The 12,726-nt window shown below is 37.3% G+C and overlaps 1 protein-coding gene across 1 annotated transcript; it reads left to right on the forward strand.

Moving 5' to 3' along the window:
* Positions 1 to 1,529: 1,529 nt before the first annotated feature.
* LOC101857731 (cysteine-rich PDZ-binding protein) lies at positions 1,530 to 12,327 on the forward strand. Its single transcript, XM_005102715.3, has 6 exons — positions 1,530 to 2,091; positions 4,289 to 4,354; positions 5,599 to 5,653; positions 6,287 to 6,369; positions 6,852 to 6,869; positions 10,827 to 12,327. Exons 1-6 carry the CDS (start codon positions 2,076 to 2,078, stop codon positions 10,889 to 10,891), a joined length of 303 nt encoding a protein of 100 aa, XP_005102772.1. The 5' UTR covers positions 1,530 to 2,075; the 3' UTR covers positions 10,892 to 12,327.
* The last annotated feature ends 399 nt before the right edge of the window (positions 12,328 to 12,726 follow it).

Below are 12,726 nucleotides of genomic sequence, written 5' to 3' on the forward strand. Positions count from 1 at the left end.
ATATATATAGAGGCTAATACATACCAACTTGCCCCCCTGCTCAGTCACAAGGAAATCCCAAATCGAAGTGAAAGCCCAGCTTATCAATACTATATTCATACCAACCCTAACATACCAGTGTGCCAAACTTGGTCCCTTAATAAAGCACAAGAAGGAAACATTAACGTATGCGAAATAAGGTGTTTCCGTAGAACCATATCAATGTTATCAGAAGAGGCCGCATAATGAACGCCGCGAGACCATAAGCCAGGATATAACCAGTTATGAAGTTCATTGAGCTTCAAAGAATCAAATGGCTTGGACATCTAACCAGAACGCCCAAGAAAAATGCTACATGTACATCAATCACCACACTAATTAGCACAGGACCGAAACCCTCGCCTCCCCTCGACATCCTAAGGATTTTAGAAAAAGGAAAAAATAAAAATAAGTATCAAACTATAAAGCCTACTTTTTATTTTGTGGGGTCTTTTTTCAAATTAAGTCAAACGTGAAGTTAAATGGCAAATATGTCGACCTGCCAAATGAATATTCTGACATGAATTAATAAGCTATACTTAGACTAATAAAATGTAGCCTACAGGCCTTAATTTTAATTGGCCTGTCTTTATGATATTAATATTATTAGTATCATAAAGACAGATATTAATACTTTTATGATATTAGATCGACCTGAAAAAAATATTAATATGCACACTTCAAAATAACTATATTATATCTTCCCTTCTTAGGAGTAAAAGGCACCATATTTTTGAATGGTCAACTTATCATTTTCGTCTCACTCGTAATACATGTAAATGAAATCAAAACACTATAATTTGGATAAATACTCTCTCTCTCTCTCTCTCTCTCTCTCTCTCTCTCTCTCTCTCTCTCTCTCTCTCTCTGTTATAGATATTTTCATTCAGACAGATATTGACAATACTTATAGGCCTATATCGTCTGTATGTTGTAACATCATGAGTAATACAGGCATTCAATCAAAGTAAATCAAGCTTACTGCCTGGCAGTCACATTGATCTACATATTATTAATAATATTGTTCTTGTCTACATTCACTCAATTGCCGATAGTCTAGCATAACCTCCACATCAGTGACATAGGCCTAACATAACCAGCAGCTATTTCTTTGCTGCCCCAAAATGCCCGATCTTCAAGGTTGCAAACAAACCATTATTGAAATATAGAAATATGAAGTAAATAACTATAACAGTGACGAAGTGCGCTCATTTTAAAATGAAGGCAAACAGAAGTGGGAGCAAAAACCCATTTGCAGATAAACCGGATTTTAAAAATTGGTTAGGGCTATTTCGTGTACAATCTACAACCCCGAGGTGTCGCCAAAACCGGCTATCCTTGATGTTTAACCTGGAGAAGAAAAAGGGAAGACTGTTCGTGCAAAGGTGTGTGAGTGCACGAGCGCGCACGCGGGCGTGTGTGTGTGTGTGTGTGTGTGGAAAAGAGGGGGGGGGGGTTATCTTATCCCAATGAAGCCTGCATTAACAATGCAGATCTATAGCTTATTGGTGGGCCATGTGAACCCAAAAACCACTAACAAGGAAGACAATACAATAGCACCCTTGTTTCTTATACTGTTGTACAGGATAAGACATAAGCTGTCATACAAACAAAGTAAGTACACATTAGGTTTTTAAAAAATTTAATAGACTAGAATCTAACTCCTTTCAAATGTTCCCTCACTTTTCAGAGTTCAGTTAGTTCAGTCAGTGTATCGCCAAATGGAATGATTCAGAATCTTTAAAAAGGTTTTTAAGTATTTTGTTTTCTAATTCAGCACAAGATAAAGAATCAAAACCTTCCAGACAAGAACTACATGTCACATCATGAACGGTATTTCGTTAACAAACGATCTAGTCATCCGGATCCCATTTGTTAAACATCCGGATAATCAAGTTTTGTGCAAGAGGTTTGCCCAAGGAGGTTTATGCTCGAACCGGAAGTTAAGCTTGTTTAATAACTTTACTAAACTCTAAACGTACAAGAAGATAGTAACGTCAGTTTTCCTCACAGAATTCTACACTGAACGAACGCTGTCGCCGAGAGAAAACAACAACATGGTTTGTGACAAGTGTAAGTAGATCTACTTTAACTTTTGTGTGGTTTGTATGCAGAATAAAACTAGATTTTCTAGATCTACAATCTAGATAAGCTAGATCAAGATCTAGAATAGAGGGATAGGGTTTGGGATAGGGTTAGGTTAGGCCTAGCCTAGATCTAGATCTAGATATAGATCTAGATATATAGATCTAGATCTAGCTAGATCTAGATCTAGATCTAGATTTCTAGATGTAGATCTATCACTATCGGTGTGGATGATCAAAGGCCACCTCTATTCTCACCTCGGCGTCCCCCCGGGTGAGAATAGCCAAAAGACTCGCCTGCGCTATTCTCACCAGGGGTGAGAACAGAAGTGTCCATATTGTAAGTGTACAGTGATCGGCCCTGGAAACATGTTTTCGTTGTAAATACTGTGGGAGTGTGTTCATCGATGATGAAAATAACGCTCTTTTATAGCTAGATCTAGATCTAGATCTAGATCTAGAATCTAGATCTAGCTTTCTAGATCTATTTAATTTTTAAAGTGTTAAAAAGAACACGTTATGAATAGATATACACTAGATCTACACCCCTGTCATAAGTTGATAAGTCATTACGAGTAGGCATAGTTACGCCAATTTGATTATTTATATATAAAGGCCGGCTCTATTTCTCCGAACGTTCGGAAAATAAACTTGAACTATATTTCTCCGAAAGGTTCCTGTTCTCGAGATTTGTTGATAAAGCGAATGAAGTGGCCCGTGTGTGTGTGTGTGTGTGTGTCGGCGTGTGTGAAAGGTGTGAACGGATTTTAGTTTTTGCCGGGTGACTAAATGCAAAATAGGTTACTGCCAAGGTCGATCAGTCTTGTTTTCTCGCAGTAACTATTTAAGGTATTTTTTAATGAAGTATAGTCCGGGAACGTTGCCCCAACCACAACTGAAGTATCTGAATATTCAGACATTTAAAAATCTCTAGCTCTAGAAACTGAATTCGATGCAAAAAATGCTTCTTCCCAGTCCTCGCAGAATGGCAGTAAATGAAAGGATGACGCCTAAATCTCGCAAATAACCAAAAAATCTCGAGATCGGAAACAGTTCGGAGAAATAAGGTTCAACTTTATTTTCCCGAACGTTTGGAGATATAGTCACTTCGATTCGATTAATCTTTTAGACGCTCTTGTTGTCACGGATGTTATCATCTGTTATGGGGTTCGAAAGGTAAGGTTAGTTTCTGGACAGATGTTTTGCTCTCAAATGTTTTTTTTTACCTGTACTATGGTATTCAAAACCATCAATAAATGTATTTAAGCTTTTATTTGAATTATCAGGTAATTTCATTTTGTATAAAATCAAGCTCATTTGAAAGATTTTGTAGAGAAAAAGGGAAGTCGTTCCTGTTATCCTTTCGAGCTCCTCATGTCAAAGTGGGTCAATTTTTTCTAATTTCATTGGACAAACAATATCTAGAGCTACCAACTTGGTGTGTTTTGAATGAGACCGAGGTCTTTGGTTTCGAACCAACACAGGCAGTTCTAGAAGTAGGCAACAAACTGCATTGATGTGGGTAGTCAGGTAAGCTTTGTTGACTTTGTGGGTAAAATTCTTTATCCCAAATCTAAGTCATTGGATATTGTGCTAGGAAAGTTGCATGAGATTTCACTTTGAAAAGACAGAAATTATGAATGAGAATTTGAACATTCCATGCAACTCTGTGCTTCTTTACAAACCAGGCTAAGTATTTATAGTAATATAATAAGAGATTCTACAAAAACCCATACTGGGAAGCCTACTTTATCAAATAAATAATAGGGGAGGAGGAAGAAAGGAACCATTATCTGGAAAGGAAAGACGTCGCCATAATCAAAAAGCCACTGGAACAATCAGTATGGATACCTTGCGGGCTTTGATGCTGAGAGGAACTGAGCATGTATGAACTTGTCCGGTGTGCAATGACGTTGTTGCCCAGGACAGGTAATACTGGTAAAATAATGGCTGTTGATAGTGAGATGTTATAAATAAAGATATTTAGTTTTTCCTGGTTTAAACCCTGCACCCTTTTTTATTTGTCTGTTGTGTTGTTGCTATAATCAGCCCGAAGTCAAAATAATGCTAAGTTGTGTGTGTGTGTGTGTGTGTATGTTAGATTAATTGTGCTTGATGTTGGTGTATACTTTTGTTTACATGTAAATATTTTATTATGTCGTTCGTCATTTGATTTGATTTTGCAGGTCAGAAAAAACTTGGAAAAGTGATCACGCCTGACCCTTGGAAAGCAGGAGCCAGAAACACCACTGGTATTGTAACATTAACCCGTCTGGTTTGTGGTAGCTCTCCAAATGGAATATTTGATTTGTCTTTTTAAGGCCATGTTACCAGTTATAAACATATTACAGATGTTTTTGGGGGCTCCTTGGTTGAGAGGTTATGGTGTGCACCTCTCTTTCAATAGGTCCTGGGTTCGAATCCGGATAGCAATGGAAAATTTACTTTCCCAAAATGTTCTCTTTTCACCTTCTTTCCTGCTATCTAACAATGTTCTGTTGTCTGCTTTCGTCTCCACTTTCTGCTCTCAATCCCTCACCTTCTTTGCCCTCTCCTCTGGGCTCCTGACTCTTTCTGCAGCCTTTCTATTGCTACTCCTTGGCTCCTTCTTTCTGCTGTCTTTCAGCCATACCCCTGGTCTTATGGTAGGTAAGATTGAACACCTAGCTTTCTCGGATAAGGGCAAAAAATCTTGGAGGTCCCGTGTACAAGATGCGCACATTACAGATCCCTTGATGTTCTAAAATTGATAAAAGTAGGCTTCGGCCGCCATCCGGGCCAATTCAAAATTTTCTACCTACTGAATATGTTACATGTGTCCTGCACGCTCATATATGACCTTGTGCTGTTGCAAGCGCTGTAAAACATTGACAAAAAAACCCAACAAAACAAACAAAAAACCCAGATGTTTTCAGTGGGCTGTACACATATATTTACCTCTTTAAAGGGTAGATTTAAAACCTAGCCAGTGGCTGTTTTGTATTAGCCGGAACACTTTTCTCTATCACTTCAATTCCCAACTGTTTGTGACTTAATGGAAATGGGACAGCTCACATACCATCTTTGTTGTTGTTGTCAAACGACTGTCACCTATTGGATAATTAGATGTGTTACGGATCTTTAAGAATGAAGGGGTTTTATTATTTTTAGGGGGATGCAGTTTTGAATATCTGATGCACATAAAATTTAATTTTTGCAATTGCCAGCATATGCTGAATGACTTTGTTTATTTTGTATTTTAATTATTACACAAACTTGTTTGGTTATTTGTGATTAGGGAGAAGCAGCCAGAACAAAAAAAATAACTTTTCTGTTGTGGAGGCTTGTTGTTTCTTGTCAAAGCGTGGTTATGATTTTGTTATTTAAATAACAGCTCTAACCTCCATAATATTTCTTCCCTCAATATGTTTTTTTTGTTTGTTTTTGTTTGAAGGGGTACTATGCTATTAGTCAAGAACTGACTTTTCTTTTAATTTTCATTTTGCTTCTTTTGCAGAAGGGGGTGGCCGAAAAATTGGAGAGAATAAAGCTTTGAGTTCAAGAAAAAACAGGTGAGATGTAATTTATAAAAAAAGGTTTTGGGTTTTTTGTTGTTGTTGTTGTTGTGCCAATTATTAGAAGTGGGGAAAAAGTACATTTCTATTCTGTGCAGTGTGCAGTGAATTTCTGAATTTTGCTAATGTGTTTCATGGTGATGTACACGAACACCTATTAATATCCACCTCAGCTCCTCACGGGCAATAGAATGGCTTTTAGCCGTTCTCATGTTTTGCACATTTATGTTTTTTCACAACTTTATATGTCAGTTCTAAAGAAGAAAGTCCATTTGAAGTAAATCTTTTTTTAAATTTTTTTTTTAACCACCTCTCTGCATGGCCTGGAATTTCGGGCTGTGCATACTGCAATAGTGGCTGTGACGTTAAGCTTTTGCGCTGTTGTTTTTGTGTTGTCATGAATGCAGTCTCTTTTCTTGGTATTTCTCAGTTTTCAACCCATTTTCTTTCTGTCATTTTTGATTTGCAGATTTATTGGTCTGTATGGCTGTATTATATATATAAAAGTTTTAAAGATTATTTTTGTACTATATAACTATGACTTCAAAATTAACTAACTTTCACATCTGATTTATAAATGTCTAAGATTCTTTCCTCCCATTCTAAAGCATCGTTTTGCTTTTCTTGCAGATTCAATCCATATTCATCAAGTTTTGAAAAATGTCGCATTTGCAAGACAACAGTTCATCAGCCAGGATCACATTACTGTCAAGGTAAGTGCTGTGTTGATTTTCTGTTGTTGAGTGAAATCTTTGGGAAATGCAAAACCATGTAACAAGAACTTTGCTAGTGTGGTACAAGTTTTTATGCATTTCTTAAAGTCTTACGTAAAAGAATAACCTTTCTAGTTATTTCCATTTCCAGTGTATGTCTTTGATTAACACATCTTGAAGATGCCAAATCTTGAAAATAGTAGAGCCGCTTTTGTTTCTCTCAGTCCGATAATGAAAGTTCTCATTCTAATTATTGCAATACTGTTTACTTACTTATTGATTACCAACAACTTAAAGTATTGTGTTATTTGAATTAGCCGCATAGATCTCCCCCCATCAAATATGATGTTATTATTCGTTACATTGTTAAAAAAAGTAGTTGAACCTGCTCTGTCGGCCACCTGTCCAAGACATCATATAGCTTAAAACACCTACTGGTACTTCAGGATGAAGACTGATTCACTGTTTATTTCTCATTTCAGGTTGTGCATATAAAAAAGGTAAGGATGTCACAGAGGTAAATGTATCTCAGTAAAAATGTGAACAATTTAAGGATTGGTAGATCCTTCAACTAACGAATAAAAACAAAAGGTTTATTGGTAGTTTGTTTATTGTTCTGTTGAACATGTCAGGCTTTAATGTCTGTTGCTCGAAATCAGACAATTATTATAATTGAATGGAGATTCAGAAAAGCATTTTTGATTTTTCAATTCATGGTATTTTAAATTTTAGATATGTTTCAGGCAAACTTTGAAAAGGACTAAAACAGCAAAGCATGGATGACTGAGTCAATATTTCCTTCTGTAAAGGTGATCATTTGAAGTAAATGCTAGTCATCTTGATAAGTAACTGAAACAAACCTTGAAGCAAAAGAATGGATTGGTGTCCAGGTTGTTTCGATTTTGTAAACTCAAGTTGTTAAAAGTTGCGCTTCTTTGTGGTCTCAGTTAATAGCCCAATCTAAGCCATGGTGCCTTTGCTATAAGTTAATTGATCAGGTAACTGCTAAGCTTTTGCCTTTCTTCTTTATGCCATGTAATAGAACTTTACTTAACACAAAGCCGTTTAACACAAAATTCTTGTTAATGCAAAAGGGTTTCAGATTTCTGTTTTTTTTTCCCCTCTTGTTCTATGGATTGCAACTTTCCTTCAATAAAAAATTCCTGCAGGTCTGGTCAGCATGAAGGAATGTTGGGCTGTTTCATCATTTCTTTCTGCTAACTCCCCTCTTTCCTTTTTTTTTTTTTCACTCTCAGTAGCTAAGCTTATCATTGTCAATACATATCAAGACCACCATCTTGTTTTTTTTCCCATTTTTTGAGCCCAGGCAGTGCTGAAAAGAGTGATTTTGTTTCTAAGGACAGCGGCGAGACAGTGGGAAGTTGCCAACAGTCCCAAATTTAATGGGAATTTCACGTTTAAAACATTTTCAGATTACAATCAAACCTTGTTATACTGCCTACCTTGAGACAAGTACAAAGTTGGCGGAACAGTAGAGCTGGTGGTATAATAAAGACTGGTAAAGACTAGATACAAACTGTTGCGAGTCCTTCCTCATGTAGATCTGTCTTGCGCAATTTAAAAAAATTATAGTTCCGTGAAAGGTCAAAACAAAACTAAATGTGTCATATGAGAAAGACCAAGTGCCATAGTAAAACAAACAAATGGGTCGCCACCACTTGGCGAACGAGCGACACTTCTGTCGCGAGTTTGTGTTGACTTCCATTGTTATGGGCCAAGTTTAGGGACTGAGCTGAGGGTGGGCCTTATGGGTTATGACGGATCACATGCTTCCCTTACCAGCAGCTGAAAATTTATTGTTACCCGTTGGTCGACTTGGGTAAGCATTTAGAGCGACCTAAGCAACATGACTGTTTGTCCTTTAGAGGGACTGACAACAACGAGAGGTGAATGAATAATGACGGCTTGTCCACAGCATCAGGGGAAAGTGCATAATTTTCGACAAAGTTCAGGCAGGTAAATTTGGTTATCAGTTGATAAAATAGGGTGGCCGCGGCCGCGTTGGACAGGGGCCCGTTTTACACCGTAAAAATGTATAGAAAAAAACCCAAGGGGGGAAATGGAAAGTGGCTGTATTATACAGGTGGCCTTCATGGCAGGTTCGACTGTACATGTACAGCTCCAACTAAACTTTACGTAAATTCAAATGGAAAGCAGCTAGAATCAGAAGCAAGGCTATATGTATCTAGGACCATTTAGAATTTAGACATACATTTTTAAACCCAGTTCTCACCTTAGACCTGTCATGTAGGCTTGAGGGTGAGTCCACACAATAATAGCCTCTCAGGGACCCACCAGCCTTTTGGTCATTGGGCTTATATCTGGCAAGCCCTGTGAGGCTTCTCCAAGCAAATTTAAAATTTCAATCTAGTTTTTTTTAAAAATCTTTAAAACAATAGCATTTTCATAATCCGTGCAAGTTAGGAGCAAATTGTCAACAAGTGCTCGAAATAGGCCGAACTTGCAGAACCGTTTGTAGGAAGAGATTTTTAAGTGTAGTTTGTACCTCTAGCAGCCGATTTACTGGCAGTATAGCTGGGCAAATTCACATTAGTTTAATAAGAATTGTACAACGCATACAGCTGGTGGATGGCAGTGTAAAGGTGCAAATACCGTGCCTATATGTATATGGATTTCCTTTTCGTACAGTGGCAAACCCTGGCGGTAATTTGGGCTGGCGATACAACAGGGGGCTGTTTAACAATGTTTGACTGTATCTTTTAAATGTGCTGCTATGATAATCAATTCCATATTTTGTTTTTGTTCTTAAACAGAGTCATAGCATGGAATCAAATAAACAGTTACAGCCTCCCTTGAACCTCTTTCTGTGTGGTCAAGGCATCTATCTGAGTTTTTTAATATAAAACTTTGCTTTTTAAAAAAATTCCCCAAGGTTTACTGTTCTACGTGTGTTATTAATGACTAAAATAGGTTACACTTCTGATCAAGCTTCTGATCTGAATAGTCGGAAAGAAGTCGCCTCCCCTCTCTTGTTCTATTCATTAGTACTCTGCTTAACATGAAAACTACTTAACTCAGAGAAACTCTCTGGTTTCGTGTGGGAAAAGTGTTAGATTTGTATCTCAAAATAGGCAGAAAGGTAAAAAAATGCTACTAATTGAATTACTGCATGCATATTTGAATGTTCATCCAACTTTGTCTGACATATAATACCTCTTGTCAAATGTGTCACGACGCGGTGGAATCTGGCACTCGTCAATTTTTGGGCATATGGAGTTATGGGTACTACCTTAAAGCTAGATATTTGTGACTGAAGAAGATGGGGTGCACCTGGTGTCAGAGATAAAATCATCGAGAAAATGGCTGTCAAAATTTGGTTATTTCCTTAGCTTGAGAGTCTGTGGAAACTGAAAATTTACATTTTTTTTGTCCACTTAATCAAGATATTCAGTTAAAAAAATCCTCACATAGAAATGTGTTCTTTAATGGATATAAAAAGTGTTGAGCCAAAGAACAAAATTTTGATTCATTATTGCCAAACCGGCTAAAAAATGCCACTTTGTTCAATTTCATTATTTTGACGAATGCCTGATTTCACCACACTGCCTTACAAATGTCAGTGTATCACACAACATTCAAAACCAAGTTGTATGTCAGCTTGAATAGTGCATGAATTAAATTGTGTGTAGACATGCGACTATAAAAACATAAAGTACTTGGTTAAACTAGCCAAATTAACTGCAAATATCCGTACTATAGCTTGCTCATTATCGTCTGTGCATTAAAAAAAAAATTCTAGCTCATTTATCAGTTTGCGAATGCGCACGTAACTTTGCATAGCACTCCTGTAGGCCAAAAAAAATAATTTTTTAAAGTTTTTAAATATTTGGGCCCTACAATAAACACAGCCCTTAGGGTTTATGCACAGGACCACTACAGTAGTAAAGAATTTACAGTGAACTAGCCTACATTGCTCATTTAGAGACAGTGACACCACCTTCCCTCCATATTTCAGTATAATCACATAGCTTTTTCCTTCCAAGGCCATCTATATGTCTTCTTGAAATGGACGCATCTATTTGGTAGATCATATTTTGTAGGAGGGCGTTCATGCTTAGTAGGTGTGTGTTTAAGTGTGATGTTAATGAAAATAGGTAAACTTTTCAATGTTTTAGGTGTATGCGGTAAATCCCCTGTTACATTTTTCCACCCATTTAAGGCTAACATCTAAGAAAACGTTTTGGAACTTTAGTTTTCAATGGTCTTCATAAATGGGCGTTTTTTAGATTCTCTTGGTCATTCAACGTTTAGACCGGCATTGAAAGACCTGAGAAGATGAAGCAAAGTCATTTATTGTTTTCTTTCTGTTTTAACTTTGGACTGACAAAAACTGAACAAGCTATAGCAACTCTTACGTCTCTGCTATTGATCTATTTGTAAGTCGTCTAATTTAAACCTCATTTTCTTCTGTGCAGGTATATGTGCTATGTGTGGGAAGAAAGTGTTGGAGACTGCCAACTACAGACAGAGCTCCACGTGATGGAACAGTTTGATCGGGGGAGGGAAGGATTTTCATTCTGGTCAGGAGGCAGCAATTGTGAGAACTTTGGCCACAGCTCAGAGATTGTGATGTTTTGCTGTATGAGCAGATTTTTGTTCTTAACCTTGGAAACATGCACTGTTTTACCCGAAAGCCTGGCCACCATGGCCGATCATTTGTAAATATGGGGGTTTGGTGGGGGGTATCAGGTAAGATCTACACCCGCTACTGAAAAATGACCATTTACAGCTCATAAGATGATGAGAAACTAATAAAACCATCTTTTCTCAAAGCTTATAGGATGAGCTATTCAAAAGTGATAAGCAATGAAACAATTATTTTACAAACAAAAGTGCAAGACACAGTGAAGTCAATTATTAGCAAAGTAGCACAGTGGAACAAGTGATAGCATATAGCGTGTAGTTGTTCAAATAGACAGAGTCACTTTATCGATCAATATCTGGGCTGAAGGACGCACAACGAATTCAAAATAACTTTCAGACTCACTGGTCACTTGCAATTTGTTAAACCATTTACCATATGAGCCATTGTCAAAACATGAGACTCAAGCGAGTCTCATAGTGATGCAAAATATTTTTTCTGATCAATTTGACTCCTTTTTCTGTCAGTCACAGATTGACATCTAGTGTCGGTATTTCTGAAAAGTACTCGATATCAGAACAAGGAGATGCAGGGTTGCGGAGCATGGGTCAGTTGGTTTGGGACTACCATATTATTTCTTGTATGTAACAGTGATAACAAAAACAGATAAAGTAAGCATGTCAAGTTGTGTACTTAAAAGTAGACAAAGAATTTATTCACTATGAACTCGATTCATAGTGGCAATATAAATGACAAACATTGTAACAATGATGCAGTGCACAGAACATGTTATCATTGTTTTGTACATTTTCAATGACAACACATCACGATAGTTACCAGTAACTCAGTAGGCCCACGTAGTATTTTTTCAATGGAACGGAGGCTGAAAATGGCAGTCAAAGAAAATTAAACATAACATTTAATATCATGCTTTTCATGCAATCAAAAATGTCTAAACCCATGCATATTATATCATTTTTAGAGAAATGAACACAGATGTGAAAAGGAGAAATGCAAAACAGTGTTAGTTTAAAAAATTGCAGTAAACGACCAAACTTACAATTTTTTGTTAGAAACAATAGAACAAAATGTTTCCACTTTTTTGGTAACCCTTGAAGCATGCACCGTCTTAACAGAAGTAACCCGCCCCAAATGCCCCACCACTACAGCGGATAACACATAGCTTGTAACAGCAGCCAATAATCCTAAACGTGGTTAGATTTGCAGTGAACAATCCAAAGGCATACTCCCAATGATGCAGGAAAGTTCCATGGCTGTAGCGCATGAAGTACTTTAGATATATTACATTCGCAGTGAAAGAACATAAAATAAAATAAATCAAATGAAAGCCTACAACATTCAGCTGCACAACATATATATATATATATATATATATATATATATATATATATATATATATACACTACAATTCACTGGTTCTATGTACATTCTGTAAGACAAAGATGGCTTTCAGGCAGAATGGGAAAGCCTTGAAGCAACCTATAGAGTGAAGAAATGGTTTCGATTCACACCCAGAGCAGAAAGAATGGGTGGGAACACAGCTTACGGGTTTCAAGCCTCACTGGCAGGCAGATTTGATAGGATCATAGTCAATGTTATGACCAGGGCCCTGGGTCCTCTCCAGTAGGCAAATTTCAGGCTGTCTGCCTGGGCTCCTCCCCAGTCTCATGGCCACGGAGTCGGTAAGCTGTCTCCCAAGTGCCTTTTTAAAG

The sequence above is a fragment of the Aplysia californica genome, unplaced genomic scaffold (genome assembly GCF_000002075.1).
Source record: "Aplysia californica isolate F4 #8 unplaced genomic scaffold, AplCal3.0 scaffold00336, whole genome shotgun sequence".
Taxonomy (NCBI): domain Eukaryota; kingdom Metazoa; phylum Mollusca; class Gastropoda; order Aplysiida; family Aplysiidae; genus Aplysia; species Aplysia californica.